This window comes from Eucyclogobius newberryi, unplaced genomic scaffold (genome assembly GCF_026437365.1).
Source record: "Eucyclogobius newberryi isolate DKJ021-1_F unplaced genomic scaffold, fEucNew1.0.hap1 SCAF_22, whole genome shotgun sequence".
In the NCBI taxonomy this organism is placed as follows: Eukaryota; Metazoa; Chordata; class Actinopteri; order Gobiiformes; family Gobiidae; genus Eucyclogobius; species Eucyclogobius newberryi.
Window position 1 is genome coordinate 22,972,311 of NW_027315857.1, and position 26,767 is coordinate 22,999,077.

Genomic DNA, 26,767 nt, shown 5'->3' on the forward strand with positions numbered 1-26,767 from the left:
AGACGCACCAGACCAGACAGGATCAGCTCGTCCAGCCGCTTTCACAAGACATTCTTGAAGACAATGGTAATGCCATTTCATAAAGACTGAGATTAAGATAACAACGCCTTCTATTGAGGTCCATTTGTGGCACTGTTTTCAAACAAAAACATATAACGTTCTTAAATATGAAAAGAGTCAGGGTGAGTTCTCTTGGGGTCTCAGAGTTGTCATCTTTAAGTCTTGTTTCCGGCTCAGAGACATCAGAGCGAGACGACATGAAAATACATATTTAACCATCACAGGGACTTTTAATAAGTTACACTTTTCCTATAAACACCACGGACAATGGACAGACTTCTATGGCACCGGAACATTCTACCAGCTGTTCTCTGTAAAGACTGAGACAAGCGCTCACTCCAGGTGCATCACATAAAACAAACTAATGTCACTTTATAAGATTCTGGAGCTCAAAAACACAGAGGAAATCTCACCTGGTTCACAGAGGGAAAAGTTGACTCTTGTTTGGTGTCGAAGTTAAGACGCCGCCGCTCCAAATGGCTCCGCTCCAAATGGCTCCGCTTTTGCACGATGCTTCTATTTTATTCAGCGTATGGGGTGTAGTTTTAATGGTGCCCGATGTGTTTCCAAGGAAAAGCGTGTGATTCAGTGACGCTGCTCGATCGGGGAAGGCGGTGGCAGCGAGCCAAAGCTGCCATTAAACGTCCTCAATGTGTTTTTTAACATTTGAGAGACGAGCCAAAGTCAGAGGAGAATATTGTCACAGAAAAGCTCATTTTTTAAGTTTATAATTTCACTTCCTGTTTGTAATTGATGGCATCACACAAGGAGATTATCCACCAAACATTGGTGGAAATAGAAAAATGAGAGGGACTTTATTTTGTTGAGTTAATGTTTAAAGAGTCAAAAAAGTTGTTTCTTTGTGTAAATTCGTCATAAACTTTGACTGGAATGAGTGTGATGTCACTTCCTGTCATTTTCAACAGATTTGTTAACGTTTCCTCCACAAATACCTGCTCTATTGGTGTAAAACAAGCGTGTCCAAACTACGGCCCGGGGGCCAAATGCGGCCCTCAGACCAGTTTTTTTTGGCCCTCCGGCCCTGCTAAGATCGTCCAGACAACAAAAAGTACTTCTTACTGTAAAATTTCAAGCATTTTGATGTTATACCAAGATAATATTAATGTTCCAGGTCTTATTAAAGGTGGAGGCATCAAACCTATGTCAGATGCAACATTTGGAATGATTCACTTCCTTGTCGGGTTGTGTGTGGCCCTCTGGGAAAAAAGAATGGACACTCCTGGTTTAAAACTATCATTTATATGTACGACAGGTATAAATACCCCAAATAAAGTCAATCGTAAAAACTTGTCATACGCACTTTAAGGCAGTAAAAATGTGGGGATTTTATTTGAATTATTTTTGTTATTATTATTATCTATAATCTTTAAACTTTGAATTCAAATTTTTGCTCTGGGTCAAATCAGTTTAGGACTGAATTCTGATGCGACTGGTTTGTGCTTATGAGACGTGGCAGATATGTTGTTAACCCGGTTTACTGTTCCCTTCTCTGTAATTACTGAGCCATTCCAGGTGAAACCACACCCCCTTTGGCCCGTCCCAGACCAAGACATGATCAGCTGGTCCAGCTGTCAATCAAATGTATTTATAGAGCACAATTCGTACGAAGCGCGATTCAAAGTGCTTTGTACTGAAAACAATGGTAATGGACTATAAGGTGTGACTTATACTTATATACTTTTACTCCAGTGCGACTTAGGTTTTTTTCTTCTCTATTATACATGTTTTGGCTGGTGTGACTTATACTCGCACCAGCCTATACAGCTTATAGACTTATGGCCCTGTTTTTAAACATACAAAAACATTTAACGTTCTCAAAGATGAAAAGAGCCAGGGTGGGTTGTCTTGGGGTCTTGGAGTTGCCATGTTTAAGTCTGATTTTAGTCTTTTTAGTCCTGGTCAGGTCCAGTTTTGATTTGGTGAACGCAGCCTTAAACCCTGTGTCCACTGCACTTTTGTTTTCATCTTGTAAGATTCATGGCTGTACACTGAGCCCTGCAGGTGGCGCTAGAAAAATATAGTTCTTCTTCTTCTTCTTCTTCTTCTTCTTCTTCTTCTTCTTCTTCTTCTTCTTCTTCTTCTTCTTCTTCTTCTTCTTCTTCTTCTTCTTCTTCTTCTTCTTCTTCTTCTTCTTCTTCTTCTTCTTCTTCTTCTTCTTCTTCTTCTTCGGTGTTTCATGGCGGTTGTTGTGTAACATTTGCCACCTGCTGCAGTTGTACATCTTATAGACTTAAGAATTTATTCTTTAAACTTTATTCTTTAGTTCTTACTCTTCAGACTTTTCTTTGACAGCACCACCAGATCTAAAACCGGCCTAACGGAGGATAAACAAGGTGTCAAATGAAACTAAACCAAGTCTAAGAATTAAACCAAAGGAGGACAAAACATTTACACATTTGTCTCTAAATTGAACAGATTCCACCTCAACGTGTTCCTTTAGGACATGTTCACACTGGTTTTTACTTTCCTCCTAAATTATTTTAATTTTTATACTGATGTGGACTTGGGTTAGGCCTTGTATAGTCCTTGTTTAGTCCAGGTTTAGTCTTTGTTTAGTCCTTGCTTAGTCCTGATTTAGTCTTTGTTTAGTCCTTGTTTAGTCCTTGTTTAGTTCAGGTTTAGTCTTTGTTTAGTCCTTGTTTAGTCCTGATTTAGTCCTTGTCTAGTCCTGGTTTAGTCCTTGTTTAGTCCTGGTTAAATCCTGGTTTAGTCCTTGTTTAGTCCTGGTTTGTCCCGGTTTAGTCTTTGTTTAGTCCTTATTTAGTCCTGGTTTAGTCCTGGTTTAGTCCTTGTTTAGTCCAGGTTTAGTCTTTGTTTAGTCCTGATTTAGTCCTGATTTAGTCCTTGTTTAGTCCAGGTTTAGTCTTTGTTTAGTCCTTGTTTAGTCCTGGTTTAGTCCTGGTTTAGTCCTTGTTTAATCTTGGTTTAGTCCTGGTTTGTCCTGGTTTAGTCCTTGTTTAGTCCTGGTTTAGTCCTGGTTTAGTCCTTGTTTAATCTTGGTTTAGTCCTGGTTTGTCCCGGTTTAGTCTTTGTTTAGTCCTTGTTTATTCCTTGTTAAGATCTGATCTAGTCCAGGTTTATTCCTTTATTATTACTCTTAATTTAATAATATGACCTTGAACGATGCGTAAAACAGACTAGAGAACTAATCACTGTTGCCATAACGATTAACAACATATAATAAAACATCCTGTGATTGGAGAATATCCTCGTGTAACAGGAAGTAGAAACCACATGAATCAAATGAATCTTGAACCAGATCTGAACCGTGTCTTTGCCCCGGGATTTCTTCGACAGTAAGTGACAAAGCCAGATCTATTTCCCGCGGCGGATTAAAGAGCTTTGCCTGCGCGCAGACGGAGGACAGATGTCAGGGCAGATGTGCTGACCTCAAACCACCGCGGCTTAAAGACCACTCTGAGCACTGGATTTACAGTAAGATTGTGTAAACATCAAACTCGTGGGATGATCCTGTTAGTGCTGCGACGTGAGAGGGCGACGTTTCACTCAATACAGCCGGATTAGCCCTTTATTTATGTTTGATTATTAGGCCCGAGCGCCACAAGCTGGCGAGAGGCCGTATAGTCCCATAAGGCCGTGAGCAGCACGGCTGCGAAGCGCTCGCCCACTTCCAAACACTCACTAACGCACTCCTTCACTCACGCACGCCCCGTGCATACTAATGAGTAGTAGGAAAATGGAACATTACCGTTGTAAACGGGCGAAGCACTAAACGAGCGCTTTACATGGGGATGATGACCTGTAGCTCACGAATACGTCCTCCATCTCTTGCATGTTCCGTGCATATAAGCATGTAATGCAAAAATTGAACATTATTACTGTATAGAGGGCCAAAAACACAAAGTGGGCGGAGCCCACTCAAAATTAACGAAAGTACCTGTCAGTGACCAGGGACCCACACCATGAGGTAGGAAAGCGCGAGTGCTTTCCGAAAATGTATAGTTATAATAGGAAACATTGTTTTCGCACCGGAATATTATTCTTTCTTCTTTCTTTCTTCTCGGGACAAACCCCCCTATTTTTCACCCAGTGAACATTGACGAAAAGTCACAAAAATTTGCACACCTCTAAAAATCGTGCCTCGCTACATTCTGGCATACATTCTCCCTTTTTCTAAAATTAAAAAAATTTCATTTTAGTTTTGCTGCCGTTTTGCGCAGATAAAGTCCGAATTGCGTCAAATTTGAATCAGTTGTTAAACTTTTTGCCCTAAACCTATTTTGAGTGAAATACATTTATTTGTCACAACAGCGCCCCCTACAGAGTGAAATTAAATTTTAACGTGGAGGATCAAATGTTTAATTTTTCGAAATTTTACGAAATTTGGTACAAAATTCCATTTTGGCATGCCGATCAAAAAAGTCAATGAGACCCATGTCATATTTGTTACGGCGTAGCCGTAGCGATGACAGAAACCTCCCATGTTATTCCAATGGGGAAATTGCCAGATCTCTGAAATGTGATCGTGTTTACACTTTATACTTTTATGAACTCCTCCAAGAGCGTTAGACCTGTTAACCTGACATGTGGTGAGACTCAGGACCATCAAAAGTTATCAACATTTTTATTCTAAGAGTCACAGACTTTGTGCGGCGGAGCCGCAAACTTTTCCCTTCATACGTAAAGCAAAGGGGAGAAGACGCGACAGCGTCACAGATTCAGCAGTAGGTGCAATAAAAGATTGCGTGGCGACGGCCGATCATCGCCGCTTGCGGCTATATTTTTATTTATTATTGGCTCGTGGTTTTGAAATTGAATTGTACAGTCAGTGAAAAGAACAGGCCTAAAGCAGGACTAAACCTGGACTAAAGCAGGCTAAAGCTGGACTAAACCAGGACTAAACCAGGACTAAAGCAGGGCTAAAACAGGACTAAACCAGGACTAAAGCAGGTCTAAAGCAGGACATAAGCAGGACTAAACCAGGACTAAAGCAGGTCTAAAGCAGGTCTAAAACAAGACTAAAGCAGGACATAAGCAGGACTAAACCAGGACTAAAATGAGGACTAAAATGAGGACTAAACCAGGACTAAACCAGGACTAAACCAGGACTAAAGCAGGTCTAAAGCAGGTCCAAAACAAGACCAAAGCAGGACATAAGCAGGACTAAAGCAGGACTAAACCAGGACTAAAGCAGGTCTAAAGCAGGACATAAGCAGGACTAAACCAGGACTAAAGCAGGTCTAAAGCAGGTCTAAAACAAGACTAAAGCAGGACATAAGCAAGACTAAACCAGGACTAAAACAGGACTAAAATGAGGACTAAACCAGGACTAAACCAGGACTTCAGACGATGTTTTGTCCTGGAGCTCCTCTGGATTTTGAGTCCTTGTGTCGATTTGTCTCGAATGCAAACGAGTCGCGTAACAAAGCGGTAAATTGGACGCTCGATCACCTCGGGCTGTTTTTAATGGAAGTAAATAAAACAGAACTCTTTATGCGCGTGACGTTCGCAGACTCTACTTTAAGGCCACAGCGGGAATAATGATATTTGAGAGTTAATTAAAAGCAACACATTCCGGCAATTCAAACCAAACCAAACCGAACCACTCTCAGACACTTAAACCTTCTTATTGCACTCGAGGAGCAGAAGAATATGGAATAAACATATGGAAACAGACATTCAGACAATACTTTTGCCTGTAGAGGACGCGTGGATTAAACCTCGGAGGAGAAAAAGCGCTTCAAACGCTAAAGACTATAGCTGCTAACTTCAAAGTCGGGATGCAGTTTAATGAAGACAATTTTAGATTAAAGTGTGGCGAGTGAGTGCGGACTGCAACGTGAATAATCTAAGATCTTTCAAGTTTATTTCAGATGTTTATTCATGTATATTTCCATCTGTTTACGGCGTTGTTTTTGTCCCCGTGGTCCACTTTTGTGATGTGGGGGTTGTGCTTCCTGAACGTTTCACCCAAAGCACCAGCAAAAGTTTTATTTTACTCACACCGGCGCCAACAAATCCAACCCAGGGCTAAAAAGCAGCTATTTCCAGGTCTAAATTAGAGCTAAACGAGTTCTAAAATGGGACCTGCACAATTGTTTTCAGAGTTTTAGACAAGGAATAACCCCAAAAAGCTCAGAAATGTGAATTAAATCGACTGAAATTGCAAATATCTGAAGCTGCAGAGGAGTCTGTGCACCAGCTGAAGGAGCGCACGGACCTCAGTTTGAGAAACACTGGGCTAATACATCGTTATAAAGTCACAAACTTCACCAGGTTTATTTTTTTATTTTTTCAATACATTTTTATAAACATACAACAACAAAACTGTACATAAAACAAACTGACCTACGTAAAGAAAAATAAATGATGATAATAATAATAATAATAATAATATAGTAGTTTTAAAATAATAATATGTTTAAAAATTAATAATAATAGTACGTGATAGTAATAATTTAAAATAGTAATAATGATAGTAAAAGTAGTTTAGGCTCTGGTTTTGGTTCTGGTTTGGTTCTGGTTCTGGTTCTGATCTGGTTCTGTTCTGGTCTGGTTCTGATCTGGTCTGGTTCTGATCTGGTTCTGTTCTGGTCTGGTTCTGGTTCTGATCTGGTTCTGTTTCTGGTTCTGATCTGGTTCTGGCTCTGCTCGGGTTCTGGTTCTGATCTGATTCTGGTTCTGGTTCTTCTCTGGTTCTGCTCTGGTTCTGCTCTGGTTATGCTCTGGTTCTGCTCTGATTCTGGTTCTGCTTCTAGTTCTGCTTCTGCTTCTGGTTTTGGTTCTGGTTCTGATCTGGTTCTGATCTGGTTCTGTTCTGTTCTGATTCTGGTTCTGGTTCTTCTCTGGTTCTGCTCTGGTTATGCTCTGGTTCTGCTCTGATTCTGGTTCTGCTTCTAGTTCTGCTTCTGGTTTTGGTTCTGGTTCTGATCTGGTTCTGGTTCCACAGCGGACCTCCTGGTGAACGCCCTCTGCTTGCCCTTCACGTTGGTCTACACTCTTCAGGGCGAGTGGAAGTTCGGCAGCGTCCTGTGCTTCCTGCTGCCGTACGCTCAAGGCCTCGCGGTCCACGTCTCCACGGTAACGCTCAACGTGATCGCCCTGGACCGCCACAGGTACTCGACCAGGACTCGACCAGGTTCTAGACTAGGACCAGAGCATGACCTGGACCAGGACAAGACCAGGATGGAACCAGGACTGAGACAGACCTGAAGTAGCACTGACCTAAGAAGACTTACTCACTGAGGACCTAACCAGGACTAGACCAGGACTAAACCAGGACTAAACCAGGACTAAACCAGGCCTAATCCAGGACTAAACCAGGACTAAACCAGGACCAAACCAGGACTAAACCAGGACTAAACCAGGCCTAACCCAGGACTAAACCAGGACTAAACCAGGACCAAACCAGGACTAAACCAGGACTAAACCAGGCCTAACCCAGGACTAAACCAGGACTAAACCAGGACTAAACCAGGACTAAACCAGGCCTAACCCAGGACTAAACCAGGACTAAACCAGGACTAAACCAGGCCTAATCCAGGACTAAACCAGGACTAAACCAGGACTAAACCAGGACTAAACCAGGCCTAACCCAGGACTAAACCAGGACTAAACCAGGACTAGACTAGGACTAAACCAGGACTAAACCAGGTCTAAACCAGGACTAAACCAGGACTAAACCAGGCCTAACCCAGGACTAAACCAGGACTAAACCAGGACTAGACTAGGACTAAACCAGGACTAAACCAGGACTAAACTAGGACTAAACCAGGACTAAACCAGGACTAAACCAGGACTAAACCAGGCCTAACCCAGGACTAAACCAGGACTAAACCAGGACTAAACCAGGCCTAATCCAGGACTAAACCAGGACTAAACCAGGACTAAACCAGGACTAAACCAGGCCTAACCCAGGACTAAACCAGGACTAAACCAGGACTAGACTAGGACTAAACCAGGACTAAACCAGGTCTAAACCAGGACTAAACCAGGACTAAACCAGGCCTAACCCAGGACTAAACCAGGACTAAACCAGGACTAGACTAGGACTAAACCAGGACTAAACCAGGACTAAACTAGGACTAAACCAGGACTAAACCAGGACTAAACCAGGACTAAACCAGTACTAAACCAGGACTAAACCAGGACTAAACCAGGACTAAACCAGGACTAAACCAGGACCAAACCAGGACTAAACCAGGACTAAACCAGGCCTAATCCAGGACTAAACCAGGACTAAACCAGGACTAAACCAGGCCTAACCCAGGACTAAACCAGGACTAAACCAGGCCTAATCCAGGACTAAACCAGGACTAAACCAGGACTAAACCAGGCCTAACCCAGGACTAAACCAGGCCTAACCCAGGACTAAACCAGGACTAAACCAGGACTAGACTAGGACTAAACCAGGACTAAACCAGGTCTAAACCAGGACTAAACCAGGACTAAACCAGGACTAAACTAGGACTAAACCAGGACCAAACCAGGACTAAACCAGGACTAAACCAGGACTAAACCAGGACTAACCCAGGACTAAACCAGGACTAAACCAGGACTAGACTAGGACTAAACCAGGACTAACCCAGGACTAACCCAGGACTAAACCAGGACTAGACTAGGACTAAACCAGGACTAAAACAGGACTAAAACAGGACTAAACCAGGACTAGACTAGGACTAAACCAGGACTAAACCAGAACTAAACCAGGACTAAACCAGGACTAGACCAGGACTAAACCAGCTCCCTGTGCTTGCAGGTGTATCATTTATCACTTGGAGACTCGGATGCGTAAAGACGTGTGTTTTGGCGTCATCGCTCTGACCTGGGTGCTCAGCGCGGTGCTCGCCAGCCCCCTCGCCATCTTCAGAGAGTACGGATCCTTCACGCTCGACGGCCACACCATCCAGGTACTGTAACTACTGCAAAGTGCACACCATCCAGGTACTGTAACTACTGCAAAGTACACACCATCCAGGTACTGTAACTACTGCAACGTACACACCATCCAGGTACTGTAACTACTGCAACGTACACACCATCCAGGTACTGTAACTACTGCAACGTACACACCATCCAGGTACTGTAACTACTGCAACGTACACACCATCCAGGTACTGTAACTACTGCAAAGTACACACCATCCAGGTACTGTAACTACTGCAACGTACACACCATCCAGGTACTGTAACTACTGCAACGTACACACCATCCAGGTACTGTAACTACTGCAACGTACACACCATCCAGGTACTGTAACTACTGCAACGTACACACCATCCAGGTACTGTAACTACTGCAACGTACACACCATCCAGGTACTGTAACTACTGCAAAGTACACACCATCCAGGTACTGTAACTACTGCAACGTACACACCATCCAGGTACTGTAACTACTGCAAAGTACACACCATCCAGGTACTGTAACTACTGCAAAGTACACACCATCCAGGTACTGTAACTACTGCAAAGTACACACCATCCAGGTACTGTAACTACTGCAAAGTACACACCATCCAGGTACTGTAACTACTGCAACGTACACACCATCCAGGTACTGTAACTACTGCAACGTACACACCATCCAGGTACTGTAACTACTGCAACGTACACACCATCCAGGTACTGTAACTACTGCAACGTACACACCATCCAGGTACTGTAACTACTGCAACGTACACACCATCCAGGTACTGTAACTACTGCAACGTACACACCATCCAGGTACTGTAACTACTGCAAAGTACACACCATCCAGGTACTGTAACTACTGCAAAGTACACACCATCCAGGTACTGTAACTACTGCAAAGTACACACCATCCAGGTACTGTAACTACTGCAACGTACACACCATCCAGGTACTGTAACTACTGCAACGTACACACCATCCAGGTACTGTAACTACTGCAACGTACACACCATCCAGGTATTGTAACTACTGCAACGTACACACCATCCAGGTACTGTAACTACTGCAACGTACACACCATCTAGGTACTGTAACTACTGCAACGTACACACCATCCAGGTACTGTAACTACTGCAACGTACACACCATCCAGGTTCCATACAGATTGATCATATTAAGGGGGGCGAGGTGGATGAGGGGAGCGAGGTGGAGGGGGGCGGGGGGGCGAGGTGGGAAAGGCAACACACCTCACTGTCCACAGGTCACGCTCCACAGCCTCTACAGTCTGTGCTGCTGCTCATGTGGGACGGCCCATGGCAGAGTGGACAGGCCTGAGCAGCCGTGTCTGCCCTGAGGCGCATGATAAACAAACCCAGACTAACAAGGCTGACAGCGTTATATTCTGGATCTTATGGTCACAACAGCTTTCTGCTGCTCACAAGATTTTTCCCTGCTTTTATTTCATAACTGCAGCTGTGGTTTTTATGATTTAGCTTGAATGACTCACTCGTCCTGAATCACCACCGACTGAAGCAGGAAACAGGTCTATCTCTAAACCATGTTCAAACTAGGACTAACACAGGTCTAAAACAGGACAATCCATACCAGAAACAATCCAGGACTAAACCGGGACTAAACCAGGTCTTAACCACGTCTAAACTGGGTCTAAACCGGGACTAAACCGGGTCTTGATCAGGTCTAAACTGGGTCTGAACCAGGTCTGAACCAGGTCTAAATCAGGTCTAAACCAGGTCTAAACTGAGTCTAAACCAGGACTAAACCGGGTCTAAACCAGGACTAAACTGGGTCTAAACCGGGTCTAAACCGGGTCTAAACCGGGTCTAAACCAGGTCTAAACCTGGTCTAAACCGGGTCTAAACCGGGTCTAAACCAGGACTAAACTGGGTCTAAACTGGGTCTAAACCAGATCTAAACCGGGTCTAAACCGGGTCCAAACCAGGTCTAAACCAGGTCTAAACCGGGTCTAAACCGGGTCTAGTCCAGGTCTAAACCGGGTCTAAACCGGGTCTAAACCGGGTCTAAACCGCGTCTAAACCGGGTCTAAACCCGTCTCTCCTGTGCTCTCAGGTGTGCACAGAGAAGTGGCCGGGGAAGAGCACAGATGGGACGGTGTACTCCATCTCCATGCTGCTCCTGCAGTACTTCCTCCCTCTGTCCATCATCTCCTTCGCTTACGCCCACATCTGGTCCAAGCTGCGCGGCCACGTGAGCCCGGCCGAGAACGCCAGCGCCAGCTCCGAGCGCCACCGCCGCCGCCGCAAGACCACCAAGATGCTGGTGACCATGGTGGTGGTCTTCGCCGTGAGCTGGCTCCCCTTCCACGCCTTCCAGCTCGCCACCGACATCGACAGCTCGGTGCTGGACATGCGGGACTTCCGGCTGCTCTACACCGTGTTCCACGTGGTCGCCATGTGCTCCACCTTCGCCAACCCGCTGCTGTACGGCTGGATGAACCGGAACTACCGCGCCGCCTTCCTGGCGGTGTTCAAATGCGCCGAGGCAGACGGGCGGGGGAGGGGCGGGAGGTTGGACAGCATTCATCCAATCGGCAACAAGAAGCAGAAAAGTGGGCGGGACAGGAGTAAAAGTCAAAAGGAGACGCAGGATGTGGCGGTGACGCGGCTCAACGCAACGGATGTTTGAGGTGAGCGAGAAATGAGAACAAACTAACGATTGTTTCAGGAGCCGACGAGTCAAAAGATGATTTTTATTCAACATTGAGACGTTTTAAACAAATTATCAACAAAAAGAGGTCAAAATCTGGAGAATATTTACAAATAAAGTGTATTATTGGCCACAATCTGATTTTTTAATTGTTTTAATTTTTAGTGAGGCTTGAACAAAAAATCAATTAATTGTGTAGTAATAATAATAATAATAATAGTGTTTTGATCATGGTAATCGTTTTATGGCAGCGCTAGTCAACACAAGGCCTGGGGGCCAAATCACGCCCTTCAAGCAATTTAATCCGGCCCACAACCCATTTTACAAACATAAAATCTCGTTTACTGTTTTGATTCTGGATTAGCACTAGTTTAGACCGAGTTTGGTCTTGGTTTAGCCTTGTTTAATTCTGCTTTAGACCTGTTTTGATCTTCATCTATTGTTTTATTACATCGTTTCAAATGTTGAACCAGTTTTCCTTGTTTCATTCCAGGTCAGAAAACAAAGCCATCAAACCCAAGTCCAGGATTATATCTGGATTAGACCGGGTTCTGCTGGAGGCGGGGCCAAAACAATAGAACAGGAAATGGAAGAATTAATGGCGGGAAAAGACAATATGGCCGACAAAAATAACCGAACAAAGCGGGATTAAGCGGACGAGAGGAGACGGCTGAATGTTGGACCTCTGTTTGACTCCAACGCGATCAAAGTGAAATATTGTGTTTTCCTGAAGGATTTATTATATTTACAGACGTGATCTCTGGAGGGTCGTTTCACTGGAGGTGCGAGTGTTTGAAGGAGCTGATGTTATATTCACTGACAAACATTTAACACTTTAACTACAACAACTGCAAGGACAAAACAGGGTCTAAAACTGGGATTAAATCCAGTTTAAATCAGGACGTGTGAACGCACTCGAAGACAATATGTATTCTATTTGGGAAATCAGGTCAACAAATGAGATACTGAAGAAAAACAGAAACACGTTTACAACTGGGATTAATCCAGGACTAAACCAGGTCTAAACCAGGACTAAACCAGGACTAAACTAGGACTAAACCAGGACTAAACCAGGTGTAAACCAGGTGTAAACCAGGACTAAACCAGGACTAAACCAGGACTAAACCAGGTGTAAACCAGGTGTAAACCAGGTCTAAACCAGGACTAAACCAGGACTAAACCAGGTCTAAACTAGGACTAAACCAGGAGTAAACCTGGACTAAACCACGAATAAACCGGGATTCAACCAGGACTAAAAATGGGCTGAACCAGGACTAAACCAGGACAAAATGATGGACTTTATCAGGACTAATCAAGCGTCACAATGGGTTAAACATTGTCCAAACCATGGACAAAACCTGGTCTTGGTTTGGTTCCAAATCTGAACCAGGTTCAACCCACGTGTAAACCAGGTGTAAACCAGGTGTAAACCAGGTCCGTCTGCTCCTTCAAACCTTTCACACTTCACCAGCGGCTTCACTGTTGCATGAAAAAACTGTGTGAACAGGTGAACTACATGAACAGGTGAACTACATGAACAGCTGAACTACATGAACAGCTGGACTACATGAACAGGTGAACTACATGAACAGGTGAACTACAGGAAGAGGTGAACTACATGAACAGGTGAACTACATGAACAGGTGAACTACATGAACAGCTGAACTACATGAACAGCTGAACTACATGAACAGGTGAACTACAGGAAGAGGTGAACTACATGAACAGGTGAACTACATGAACAGGTGAACTACAGGAAGAGGTGAACTACATGAACAGGTGAACTACATGAACAGCTGAACTACATGAACAGGGGAACTACAGGAAGAGGTGAACTACAGGAAGAGGTGAACTACATGAAGAGGTGAACTACAGGAAGAGGTGAACTACATGAACAGCTGAACTACATGAACAGGGGAACTACAGGAAGAGGTGAACTACAGGAAGAGGTGAACTACATGAAGAGGTGAACTACAGGAAGAGGTGAACTACATGAACAGGTGAACTACATGAACAGCTGAACTACATGAACAGGGGAACTACAGGAAGAGGTGAACTACAGGAAGAGGTGAACTACATGAAGAGGTGAACTACATGAAGAGGTGAACTACATGAAGAGGTGAACTACATGCAGAGGTGCATGATGGGAAGTGAAGTGTGAATTACATATTTATGGGGCTAAAGGGCTTTGTTTAAACGTCTCCTTCTGCTTCTTTCCTTTCCTCACACGTTTCCTGTTTCCTAATCTGCTCTGAAACTTTCCGCCCAAAAAATTGCAATTACTTTTTACTGCACAAAAACCTCCCCCTGGCGCCACACAAAACTTTGCAAATAAATAATGAACCTAACTTTTAATTAACCGATTACGCTGCACTTTGACTCAGCGCGAAGTATTAAAGATCGTCAAAATGAACAAACTCACATCGTTTTGCGTCGGGTTTAAATTTCCAATCACGTTTTTTGAGAAAATATCTGCCAATTTAAACCCAACTTTGTCCTTAAATGTCTCATGTAACTGTTTATTCTGTTTTAAATGAGTGAAAAATCATCTTAAAGGAGACATATTGTGCTTTTTTCAGAGTTTTAAGTATAAAACCTGTATCACGTGTTGAGTATTATTTTACATATTGTTCATTCCAAACCACAACATTGATCTAAAACGGCTTGATGATAGAGATAAGTTCGTCGACTTCCTGTTGAAACTGCAGATCTGATAAGCCCCGCCTCCTCATAGTGACATTTCATCGTAACGAGCAGTAGTTTCATTTTTACTGTCGAAATATGGCTATGGGAAAAAAAATGTAACCGCACAAAATCACAGAGTCCGCTCCATTACGACATTTATTAGAGCTAACAGTAAGAAATGCTGCTGCTGCTACTGTTGTTGTTATTGTTGTTGCTGTTTTTAGCCTTCCCAAAAGTTAAATGTTATTTGCTCCTATTATTTTTACAATAGTGTTGTGTCTTTTTTGCGCTAATCTGTTTCTTTTATGAAATAGACGACAAAACCGCTGCTCATAAGTCTAAAGTGACGTGATGCGCTCGTTGCTGCTGCCATCTTGAGGACAAAAGCTGCATGTTCTCTGTGGGCTGTGGCGACAAAACAAAGGATTCTTTCTCGTCTGCCACGCCCCCAAAGACCCTGTTTGTCCAGAAATGTGTGACTGTGGTCAGGAGGGACCAGTGGACTTACAGAGACCACTCCAGACTGAGCTGTTTGTTTCAGGTCGTTAGCAGCTAATGCTAATACTAGTTTACTTGTTACAGCGTGGCTATGCTATTAAACGTTAGCCTACTTGCAGACAGTTTTACCGAACCTCATTTCCAACTGTCCGATATATTTTTTCAATCAGACACAAAGTCCGTGCTCTTGAAAGCTTTGAGGGCGTGTCCGGTGCAGAGGGCGTGTCCGGTGCAGAGGGCGTGTCCGGTGCAGAGGGCGTGTCCGGTACAGAGGGCAGCAGCATGAGCGTCTTGTGCGTTCTTTAACCCGGCACGACATCGTCCAGCGCAGCATGACTACAGAGAGGTGGGCGGGGCTAGGGGGTAAGGGGCACTCGAGCCTAACATGCAGGACAATACAGGATGATCTAAATGCTTTTGTTTTATTTGAATACGCTTCATTCGACCGGGTAAGAACCCATGGAATGAGAGCTCTTTGTCAAGGTCGACCTGAGGCAAAGAAACTAATTAGAAAATATTTTACACATTTAACAACAAATAAAAACTGTTGAAATCACAGACAGTTTTTAAACCGTTCAAACTTTACACAAATATTTAAAATAATAAGGTATAAACACCGTTATAACACGCAAAATATGTCTCCTTTAAAACATTACCATATAATGTTTAGTTATTACAGGTAAATATGTATCTGCAAATATTAGCAAATTATGTATTTGCAGCCCAATAATTATTATCATATTTATAATAGTAATAATAATGGTAAAAGGATGATTTAAAGAACTGGGTAATAACATTGTAATTACTAAATTAAATGAAGCCCGAGTGACACTTCATACTAACTACACCTTAATTAAGCTTTAATAAAGCATGAACAAAGGCTTAATTCATCATGAACAGATAACTTCAGACTCAGTAACAAAGCATTTACTATTAATTGAGTCGTTACAAAGTGTGAATCTATGGTATTTAAGTCTTTGTTCATGCTTTATTACCGTGTTACCAAGTGTCACCGACGCTTGTAAATGACCAGAAACGTCGCGTTATTAATCATTTGTAAAACACATTTATCCCCGAGCGCCGTTTTAATCACGTTAATTCCATAAACTTGCCACAAAAAACAAAACGAAACGCGCTCGTATCTTCAGCCTTTTAATGTTTTTATCAATTTATTGTTTTGAGCCTCCGTAAAAAACGATAAAGCCACAGCAAGTGCCAGTGCCGAGCCGCGTTTTTGCTTTCGACCTCGACGTATTCTACGTTCGGTTTGTTTCGCTTTTGTCCCGATCGAGCGTTGCCCTGGAGACACCAAACAGCCATAACAGCTTTTCTACACAGCCAACGCTCAAAGTGTGTTTTATTTTGTCACATTTTGCAGTTCCTGTTTGTACGTTGAATATCGTTTACGCTACTTTGACTCGTCCGCGTCGCGTCTTCGGTGGGTTTTGCTCGATTATTATTTCGTCGGATTGGTAATTGTTCAGTTTTTGTTTTTTGTTTTGTTTTTCTTGTGTGACGCGGGAGGAGCAGCAGCCTTTTTCTGAAACATGAATGTACGTGATAAATGTGAATTATTGTAAAGATATATTATTGTAAACATTGAAGTGTCGTGTAACCGAGCACAAACCGTGAACAATGCTTTGTTCTTAAGCACAAAACCACGTCCCTGGTCTTCATTTCTGTTTAGTCCTGGTTTAGACCTGGTTTAGCCCTGATTTAGCCCTGGTTTAGCACTGGTTTAGTTCTGGTTTAGTCCTGGTTTAGCCCTGGTTTAATCCTGGCTTAGTTTGGATTTAGCCCTGGTTTAGTCCTGGTTTAGCTCTGGTTTAATCCTGGCTTAGTTTGGATTTAGACCTGGTTTAGTCCTGGTTTAGCTCTGGTTTAGTCCTGGTTTAGCCCTGGTTTAGCCAAGGTTTAGTCCTGGCTTAGTTTGGGTTTAGACCTGGTTTAGTCCTGGTTTAGACCTGGTTTAGTCCTGGTTTAGTCCTGGTTTAGACCTGGTTTAGACCAGGTTTAGTCCTGGTTTAGACCTGGTTTAGTCCAGGTTTAGCCCTAGTTTTGTCCTGGTTTAGTACTTTTTTGGACGGATTTAACATTCTGGAGCTCAACAGTCTCGCAGTGATTCGTTGTAGTTCCATAAGTAGATTTTTAATATGTTTTTGACATAAACTTTTTGAAATATTCAGATATAAAGAATTTGTTTTCCGCCCAAAAAACACACTTAATGTGACAAAATATTTGAATATCTTAGTGTTTTTTGAAATGTCATGAACAGAAGTCTCGAGCTGTTTAACATTGGATATTCGTGTTTCTGAATATCACACGATTTAAGGAATAAAAGCACTTTCTTTACGTCATAATCAGGTCTAATACTAGTTCTGATAAAGCTCAAGGTCATTATGAAAGGTCACAGTATTTAAAGGTCACAGTATTTAAAGGTCACAGTATTTTGTCCTTTCATGTGATTATTTTAGCATCGATATTTGTTTATGTGCGTATCCAGTTTGGTTTTAGTGCCTGATCTTCGTTACGTTTGACAAAGTGCGATATAAATCATCAAAACTTGGAATCATATTGTGGTTATTTTAATGAGTTTAAAATTCCCGAGTTCGTTCCTCCATTTTCCAACAGATGCAACAACTTGACTTTCTCTTCTGCAGTTAGAGGTTTGATGCGTGTGACTGTACGTCACGGCAGCGGAGATCAGCACCACCGGCCGTGGACAGCTCCTCCAGCCCAGCCGTGGATTGTTTTGTTCTTTGTCAGTTCTTTAATAATTAACCATGTTTTTAATCAAGGCCGTGCTTTGGATCTCTGGAATGCTGCAGGGTTTTTTACACCAAAAGAGTCAGAAAACCGTCAATAAATTGTCAAAAATGAAATATGTTCATGTACTTGTTTGCCCAATTAAATAAATATTTAAATGTTCCACACGGATGCAAATTATAAAGCCAGTTTGAGCCACTTTCAGCCACTGTGATCGTGAGCAACGGGGACTGGGCCTGGGGGAGTGGGACTGGAGGACTGGGCCTCGGGGACTGGGGGACTGGGCCTCGGGGACTGGGGGACTGGGCCTGGGGGACTGGGACTGGAGGACTGGGCCTCGGGGACTGGGAGACTGGGCCTGGGGGACTGGGCCTCGGGGACTGGGGGACTGGGCCTCGGGGACTGGGCCTCGGGGACTGGGGGCCTGGGCCTTGGTGACTGGGGGACTGGGCCTTGGTGACTGGGGGACTGGGCCTTGGGGACTGGGGGACTGGGCCTAGTAAATAACAGGCCTCACGATTGTCCAGGATGTGGTGGTGGGATAAACCTGTCTTCATGGTGCACACGCTGACTGGAGAAAGAGTCATCGGTTCAGTTGTTTCCTTTGACCAAAAAACAGCACTTTTACGCATCGAAAGAGTCAAAAGTGCATTTTCCGGGCTGGTTCTGCAACAATCCTGAATCTGCCATTTCAGTTAACCAACAAACTCATTTCATCTTCGTTCTGGCCGTGGATGGTTTTCGTTTTGACTTAAATTGGGCGTTTGGTTCATTTGACCCAGTTTGCAGGTTCTTTAAAACGCGCTTTCTGCAGTAACTGTTGCACTTTCCTCTTTTCTAGCCTGTTTAGTGCTTGCGTGTTAGCGTGTTTGCCGCGTGTTTGCTGCGTGTTTCCGGTGTGTTAGCTGCGTGTTTGCTGTGTGTTAGCTGCGTGTTAGCGTGTTTGCTGCGTGTTAGCGTGTTTGCCGCGTGTTTGCTGCGTGTTTCCGGTGTGTTAGCTGCGTGTTTGCTGTGTGTTAGCTGCGTGTTAGCGTGTTTGCTGCGTGTTAGCGTGTTTGCTGCATGTTTGCTGCGTGTTAGCTGCGTGTTAGCTGTGTGTTAGCGTGTTTGCTGCGTGTTAGTGTGTTTGGGTGTTTGCGTGTGGCCCGGCACGTGTTTGCGTGTTAGCGTGTTTGCTGCATGTTTGCTGCGTGTTAGCTGCGTGTTAGCTGTGTGTTAGCGTGTTTGCTGCGTGTTAGTGTGTTTGGGTGTTTGCGTGTGGCCCGGCACGTGTTTGCGTGTTAGTGTGTTTGTGTGTTTGCGTGTGGCCCGGCACGTGTTTGCGTGTTAGTGTGTTTGTGTGTTTGCGTGTGGCCCGCCGCGTGTTAGCGTGTTTGCTTGTGGCCCGCCGCGTGTTTGCGTGTTATGCGTGTTTACGTGTTTGCTGCATGTTATGCGTGTTTGCGTGTTATGCCTGTTAGCGTGTTTGCGTGTTATACGTGTTAGCATGTTCTGCGTGTTAGCGTGTTTCCATGTTATGCGTGTTTGCGCGTTTACGTGTTTGCTGCATGTTATGCGTGTTTGCATGTTATGCCTGTTAGCGTGTTAGCTTGTGGCCCGGCGCGCTGCCGTGACCCAGTTTAAAGTGCAGTCGCCGCCGGACAAAATTATTGATTCAGCTCGCGGCCGTTCACATGAGCAGCACTAAAAGCATCATGGGGGGAAACCATTCAGGCGTTCAGCGGGTGGGCCGCCGTCCCCACAGCTCAAACGCTCTGGAGCACTTTTTGGCTCCAATCGAAGTCAAACACGTTGTAAAAGTTTAAGAGAATATGTCAGTAAACTATTCATAATGATACAAATGAGCACTTGTTATTTCTTTATAAGGTGTTTATTACGATTAATCACTTGCTTATTGAGAATCCTTTAATTGGCCTACAATTTTCATGTGTTTTGGGACCGTCCTATTGGTCATAAAAATTGGATTGAAATTGTGATTCTCTTATTTGAGTCGAGGCCGAATTTGCTTGAAAACTAAATCCGCACGTTCCCAGACGCTTCACTGCAAACGCCCCGACTACGGAAACATGTGCGGGACAAACATCGAATATGCAAATATTTTTTATCTTTTATCTTATCAACCCACGCAAACAGAGCAGAGCCACGTCAGGTGAGTTTAGTCTCATATTCTCACATGTGTTTGTTGACTGTGGCAGGTCTGAGATTTGAATAATGATCATTTACATAACGGGTGGTTTCCCATTAGATGACTCGATGAGCAGGTCTAAACAAGGACTAAACCAGGACTAAACCAGGTCTAGACCGGGACTAAACCAGGTCTAAACCAGGTCTAAACCAGGTCTAAACCAGGACTAAACCAGTATTTGCACATCTGCCCTTAAACCCTCTTTCTTTCTTGAGTTTAATCGTTCCTTAGAGCTTCGTCGGACCTTTCGGGCGTTCATAGAATGCTCTCGGGGGAAATCTGAAAGAAAACATTCCGTTTGCTCCGGACCTCCAACCCTGCTGCTGTTCAGATAGAAGCGATCGAAGGAGGTCAGAGCTGGTCCGGAGCGCCCCTTTGGTGAGACCATTCAGGCATACAGTACAGTCCTGGGGGTCCTCCAGACTGAGAGCGGTCTCTGCTCTGGTCTTTGCACTTGATTATTTCAGGCATTCGAGCGAGTTACCTGGTTTAGACCTGGTTTAGTCTTGGTTTAGTTCTGTTTAGTCCTGGTTTAGACCTGGTTTAGTCCTGGTTTAGTCCTGGTTCAGTCCTGGTTTAGTCCTGGTTTAGTCTTGGTTTAGTCTTCGTTCAGTCCTGGTTTAGACCTGGTTTAGTCCTGGTTTAGACCTGGTTTAGACCTGGTTTAGACCTGGTTTAGTCCTGGTTTAGACCTGGTTTAGACCTGGTTTAGTCCTGGTTTAGACCTGTTTTAGTCCTGGTTTAGACCTGGTTTAGTCCTGGTTTAGACCTGGTTTAGACCTGGTTTAGTCCTGGTTTAGACCTGGTTTAGACCTGGTTTAGTCCTGGTTTAGTCCTGGTTTAGACCTGGTTTAGTCCTGTTTTAGATCTGGTTTAGACCTGGTTTAGACCTGGTTTAGCCCTGGTTTAGACCTGGTTTTGTCCTGGTTTAGTCCTGGTTTAGTCCTGGTTTAGTCCTGGTTTAGTCTTGGTTTAGACCTGGTTTTGTCCTGGTTTAGTCCTGGTTTAGTCCTGGTTTAGTCTTCGTTCAGTCCTGGTTTAGACCTGGTTTAGTCCTGGTTTAGTCCTGGTTTAGACCTGGTTTAGTCCTGGTTTAGACCTGTTTTAGTCCTGGTTTAGACCTGGTTTAGACCTGGTTTAGTCCTGGTTTAGACCTGGTTTAGACCTGGTTTAGTCCTGGTTTAGACCTGTTTTAGTCCTGGTTTAGACCTGGTTTAGTCCTGGTTTAGACCTGGTTTGGACCTGGTTTAGACCTGGTTTAGTCCTGGTTTAGACCTGGTTTAGTCCTGGTTTAGTCCTGGTTTAGACCTGATTTAGTCCTGGTTTAGACCTGGTTTAGTCCTGGTTTAGATCTGGTTTAGACCTGGTTTAGACCTGGTTTAGTCCTGGTTTAGTCCTGGTTTAGTCCTGGTTTAGACCTGGTTTAGTCCTGGTTTAGTCCTGGTTTAGACCTGGTTTAGTCCTGGTTTAGACCTGGTTTAGTCCTGGTTTAGTCCTGGTTTAGACCTGGTTTAGTCCTGGTTTAGACCTGGTTTAGTCCTGGTTTAGTCCTGGTTTAGACCTGGTTTAGTCCTGGTTTAGACCTGGTTTAGACCTGGTTTAGACCTGGTTTAGTCCTGGTTTAGACCTGGTTTAGACCTGGTTTAGACCTGGTTTAGTCCTGGTTTAGACCTGTTTTAGTCCTGGTTTAGACCTGGTTTAGACCTGGTTTAGTCCTGGTTTAGACCTGGTTTAGACCTGGTTTAGTCCTGGTTTAGACCTGTTTTAGTCCTGGTTTAGACCTGGTTTAGTCCTGGTTTAGACTCGGTTTAGTCCTGGTTTAGTCCTGGTTTAGACCTAGTTTAGTCCTGGTTTAGACCTGGTTTAGTCCTGGTTTAGATCTGGTTTAGACCTGGTTTAGACCTCGTTTAGTCCTGGTTTAGTCCTGGTTTAGACCTGGTTTTGTCCTGGTTTAGTCCTGGTTTAGTCCTGGTTTAGTCTTCGTTCAGTCCTGGTTTAGACCTGGTTTAGACCTGGTTTAGTCCTGGTTTAGACCTGTTTTAGTCCTGGTTTAGACCTGGTTTAGACCTGGTTTAGTCCTGGTTTAGACCTTGTTTAGACCTGGTTTAGTCCTGGTTTAGACCTGTTTTAGTCCTGGTTTAGACCTGGTTTAGTCCTGGTTTAGACCTGGTTTAGACCTGGTTTAGTCCTGGTTTAGACCTGGTTTAGTCCTGGTTTAGACCTGGTTTAGTCCTGGTTTAGATCTGGTTTAGACCTGGTTTAGACCTCGTTTAGTCCTGGTTTAGTCCTGGTTTAGACCTGGTTTTGTCCTGGTTTAGTCCTGGTTTAGTCCTGGTTTAGTCTTCGTTCAGTCCTGGTTTAGACCTGGTTTAGATCTGGTTCAGTCCTGGTTTAGTCCTGGTTTAGACCTGGTTTAGATCTGGTTCAGTCCTGGTTTTGTCCTGGTTTATTCCTGGTTTAGTCCTGGTTTAGTCCTGGTTTAGTCCTGGTGGCTTTGTCGCTGCAGAATCCTTTTATTTGTCCTGATTGAACATTGATCCGCTGTTGATCGATCGGGTTAAAATCACTCAAACACTGGGCCCGGAGTAGTGAGACAGAAGTTTTCCACAAATCCATGTCCACAATTTATCATCTTTTTAATCCAAACTGTTTCATTCTGATTTAATTCAGTCATTTACATATTTCAAGGGCACGATATTATGTTGAAAACCTAACGATGACTCAGTTTGGAAGGATAAATGCTGCTCATGAGCAAACAGATCAGCACAAAGAAACAGAACGAGTAGGCCACAATGTTTTAAGCGTTTCTATTTAAAAATAAATGTTAAGAAACTATTTTTAACTTAAGCGACTGTAGAACTACGACCGACACAACATTGATAAATAATGAGGATGTCATGCTAACGACGTAGCACGACTGACACCAACATGGCAGATCACGGGCTGACACGGACCGCGTTTCCCTGCAGCATTTGAACACCCACTGGACCAAATATACTTGTGTTTTATTGATTTCTACCTTTCCGGTGCACAGAGCGGTTGCCGGGTAACAGACATGACCAAATGTGATGTTTGCGCTCGGGAGGCGGAATTACCAACCACAAAAGTTGGCAAACGGGAGCTGATTGGCCCTCGAAATGTTGTACGTAACGAGAAGCTGTGGATCAAGTTTAATGTCAGATAAGGTTGATTTTATTTTGTTGAGTTCTTAAATCACCGGTGGCAACGAAACAGCCTAAAAGACTGTTGCGTCGAGCGTCTGCACACTCCGGTCCAAAAGAAAGCGCGTAGGAGCCGACTGCGAGTTTAATCTAAATCCGCCTGTTTTTGTTTGTGTGTTTTTTTTGGCACAAAGACGTCACACGGGGCTAATCCTGATCCCTGACTCCTACTCACCGCCTGAGCAGCTGCAAGGGCCGCAGTCGCTACCAGAGGCTTCTTGTCTGTTCACCTGCAAGATCAACGCACTCATTTTCACAACGAGAATTTCACAATAAAAACATAAAAGATGAACTCATGTAGATGTTATTTGCAATGTGTTTTTTTTTCACGTGCTGTAGTATATTATATATTATATATTATTATTTTATTATTATTTATTTTATTTTTATCATTATGACTTTTATTTTTTATTATTATTCTTTTTTATTATTTCATTATTATTTATTTTATTTGTATTATTATTACTTTTATGTTTTTATTATTATTCTTTTTTATTATTTAATTATTATTTATTAATTTGCATTATTTTTACTTTTATTTTTTATTATTATTCTTTTTTTTATTATTTAATTATTATTTATTGTATTTGTATTATTATTACTTTTACTTTTACTGCGACAAGTTGGCCACTGTCCAGGATGTACCCCGTCTAAGGCCCAAAGTCACTGGGATAGGCTCCAGTCACCCACGACCCCAAAAAGGGAACAAGCGGTAGAAAATGGATGGATGGATGTATTTTTTTTTTTTTATAGCTCCTCCTTGAGCCGACACCTTAACGTGGTGGAGGGGTTTGAGTGCCCGAATGATCCCGGGAGCTATGTTGTCGGGGGCTTCATGCCCCTGGTAGGGTCTCCCAAGGCAAACAGGTCCTAGGTGACGGGTCAGACAAAGATCGGTTCAGAAGCCTCTTATGACGACGACACAATCAAGGCAGTTCACGTCGCCCGGATCGGCGTCACCGGGGCCCCATCCTGGAGCCAGGCCTGGGATGGGTGCTCCATGGCGAGCGCCTGGTGGCCGGGTCTTACCCCACGGGGCCCGGCCGGGCACAGCCCGAAAGAGCGACGTGGGGCCGCCCTCCCGTGGGCCCACCACCCGCAGGAGGATCCATAGGGGGCCGGTGCAGAGAGATCTGGGCGGCAGTCGACGGCAGGGGCCTCGGCGACCAGATCTCCGGACACAGAGACTAACTCTGGGGACATGGAATGTCACCTCGCTGGGGGGGAAAGAGCCTGAGCTTGTGCGGGAGGTTGAGCGATACCGACTAGATATAGTCGGCCTCACCTCCACGCACAGTTTGGGCTCTGGAACCCATCTCCTCGAGAGGGGCTGGACGCTCCACTTCTCTGGTGTTGCCCGCGGGGAGAGGCGGCGGGCTGGTGTGGGCTTGCTGATAGCCCCTCAGCTCAGCCGCCACGTGTTGGAGTTTACCCCGGTGAACGAGAGGGTCGCGTCCCTCCGCCTTCGGGTGGGGGACAGGTCTCTCACTGTTGTGGCGGCCTACGGGCCGAACAGCAGTGCAGAGTACCCGGCCTTCTTGGAGTCCTTGGGAGGGGTACTGGACAGTGCACCGACCGGGGACTCCGTTGTTCTACTGGGGGACTTCAACGCCCACGTGGGCAATGACAGTGACACCTGGAGAGGGGTGATCGGGAAGAACGGCTTCCCCGATCTGAACCCGAGCGGTGTTCAGTTATTGGACTTCTGTGCTAGCCACGGATTGTCCATAACGAACACCATGTTTCAAGCACAAGGGTGTCCATCAGTGCACGTGGCACCAGGACACCCTAGGCCGGAGGTCAATGATCGACTTAGTTGTCGTGTCATCAGACCTCCGGCCGCGTGTCTTGGACACTCGGGTGAAGAGAGGGGCAGAGTTGTCAACCGATCACCACCTGGTGGTGAGTTGGATCCGCTGGCGGAGGAGGAAGCCGGACAGACTTGGCAGACCCAAGCGCATTGTGAGGGTCTGTTGGGAACGTCTAGTGGAGCCCTCTGTCAGTAGGGTATTCAACTCGCACCTCCGGGAGAGCTTCTCCCATGTCCCGGGGGAGGCTGGGGACATTGAGTCCGAGTGGACCATGTTCTCCGCCTCCATTGTTGATGCGGCTGCTCGGAGCTGTGGTCGCAAGGTCTCCGGTGCCTGTCGTGGCGGCAACCCCCGAACCCGGTGGTGGACACCGGAAGTAAGGGATGCCGTCAGACTAAAGAAGGAGGCCTATCAGGCCACTCTGGCTTGTAGGTCTCCGGAGGTCATCGACGGGTATCGGCAGGCCAAGCGAGCCGCGGCTCGTGCTGTCGCAGAGGCAAAAACCCGGGCCTGGGAGGAGTTCGGGGAGGCCATGGAGGAGGACTATCGGTCGGCACCAAAGAAATTCTGGCAAACCGTCCGGCGCCTCAGGAAGGGGAAGCAGTGTCTCACAAACACCGTTTACGGTGCGGGTGGAGGCCTGCTGACCTCGACTGGGGATGTCGTCGGACGGTGGAAGGAATACTTTGAGGATCTCCTTAATCCCTCAGTCACGTCTTCTGAAGAGGAAGTAGAGACCGGGGACTCGGAGGCTGGCTCATCCATCACCCAAGCTGAAGTCACTGAGGTTGTCCGCAAACTCCTCGGTGGCAGGGCTCCGGGGGTGGATGAGATCCGCCCTGAGTACCTAAAGTATCTGGATGTTGTAGGACTGTCTTGGTTGACACGTCTCTGCAACATCGCGTGGCGTTCGGGGACCGTGCCTCTGGACTGGCAGACCGGGGTGGTGGTCCCTCTGTTCAAGAAGGGGGACCGGAGGGTGTGTTCCAACTACAGAGGGATCACACTCCTCAGCCTCCCGGGTAAGGTCTATTCCAAGGTACTGGAGAGGAGAATCCGACCGATAGTCGAACCTCGGATTCAGGAGGAGCAGAGTGGTTTTCGTCCCGGTCGTGGAACACTGGACCAGCTCTATACCCTCCATCGGGTGCTCGAGGGTTCATGGGAGTTTGCCCAACCAGTCCACATGTGCTTTGTGGATCTGGAGAAGGCTTTTGACCGTGTCCCTCGGGGTGTCCTTTGGGGGGTGCTCCGGGAGTACGGGGTCCGGGGCCCTTTGCTCAGGGCTGTCCGGTCCCTGTATGACCGGAGCAGGAGCTGTGTTCGCATTGCCGGCAGTAAGTCAGACCTGTTCCCAGTGCATGTTGGACTCCGCCAGGGCTGCCCTGTGTCACCGGTTCTGTTCATAATTTTTATGGACAGAATTTCTAGGCGCAGTCAGGGGTCGGAGGGTGTCCGGTTTGGGGACCACAGGATCTCATCTCTGCTGTTTGCAGACGATGTTGTCCTGATGGCTCCATCAAACCCGGACCTGCAACATGCACTGGGACGGTTTGCAGCCGAGTGTGAAGCGGCTGGGATGAGAATCAGCACCTCCAAATCCGAGGCCATGGTTCTCGACCGGAAAAAGGTGGCTTGCCCTCTCCAGGTGGGTGGGGTGTCCTTGCCCCAAGTGGAGGAGTTCAAGTATCTCGGGGTCTTGTTCACGAGTGAGGGAAGGATGGAGCGTGAGATCGACAGGCGGATCGGTGCAGCGGCTGCAGTGATGCAGTCGCTGCATCGGACCGTTGTGGTAAAGAGGGAGCTGAGCCGAAAGGCAAAGCTCTCTATTTACCGGTCGGTCTACGTTCCTACCCTCACCTATGGTCATGAGCTTTGGGTAGTGACCGAAAGAACAAGATCGCGGATACAAGCGGTCGAAATGAGTTTCCTCCGCCGGGTGGCTGGGCGCTCCCTTAGAGA

General features: G+C 45.4%; 1 protein-coding gene across 2 annotated transcripts in view; it reads left to right on the forward strand.

Moving 5' to 3' along the window:
* Nucleotides 1-12,238, forward strand: part of LOC140371694 (neuropeptide Y receptor type 2-like) — a 78,027-nt gene extending 65,789 nt beyond the window's left edge. The window contains exons 4-7 of one of the 2 annotated variants that reach the window (XM_072458878.1): nt 6,992-7,157; nt 8,801-8,951; nt 11,043-11,619; nt 12,133-12,238. In XM_072458878.1, the coding sequence (XP_072314979.1) occupies nt 6,992-7,157; nt 8,801-8,951; nt 11,043-11,618 (893 nt within the window). In that variant the 3' untranslated portion in view covers nt 11,619; nt 12,133-12,238. Of the gene's footprint in view, nt 1-6,991; nt 7,158-8,800; nt 8,952-11,042; nt 11,625-12,132 lie in introns of those variants that run through there. The other variant, XM_072458879.1, reaches the window with a different exon arrangement.
* The last annotated feature ends 14,529 nt before the right edge of the window (nt 12,239-26,767 follow it).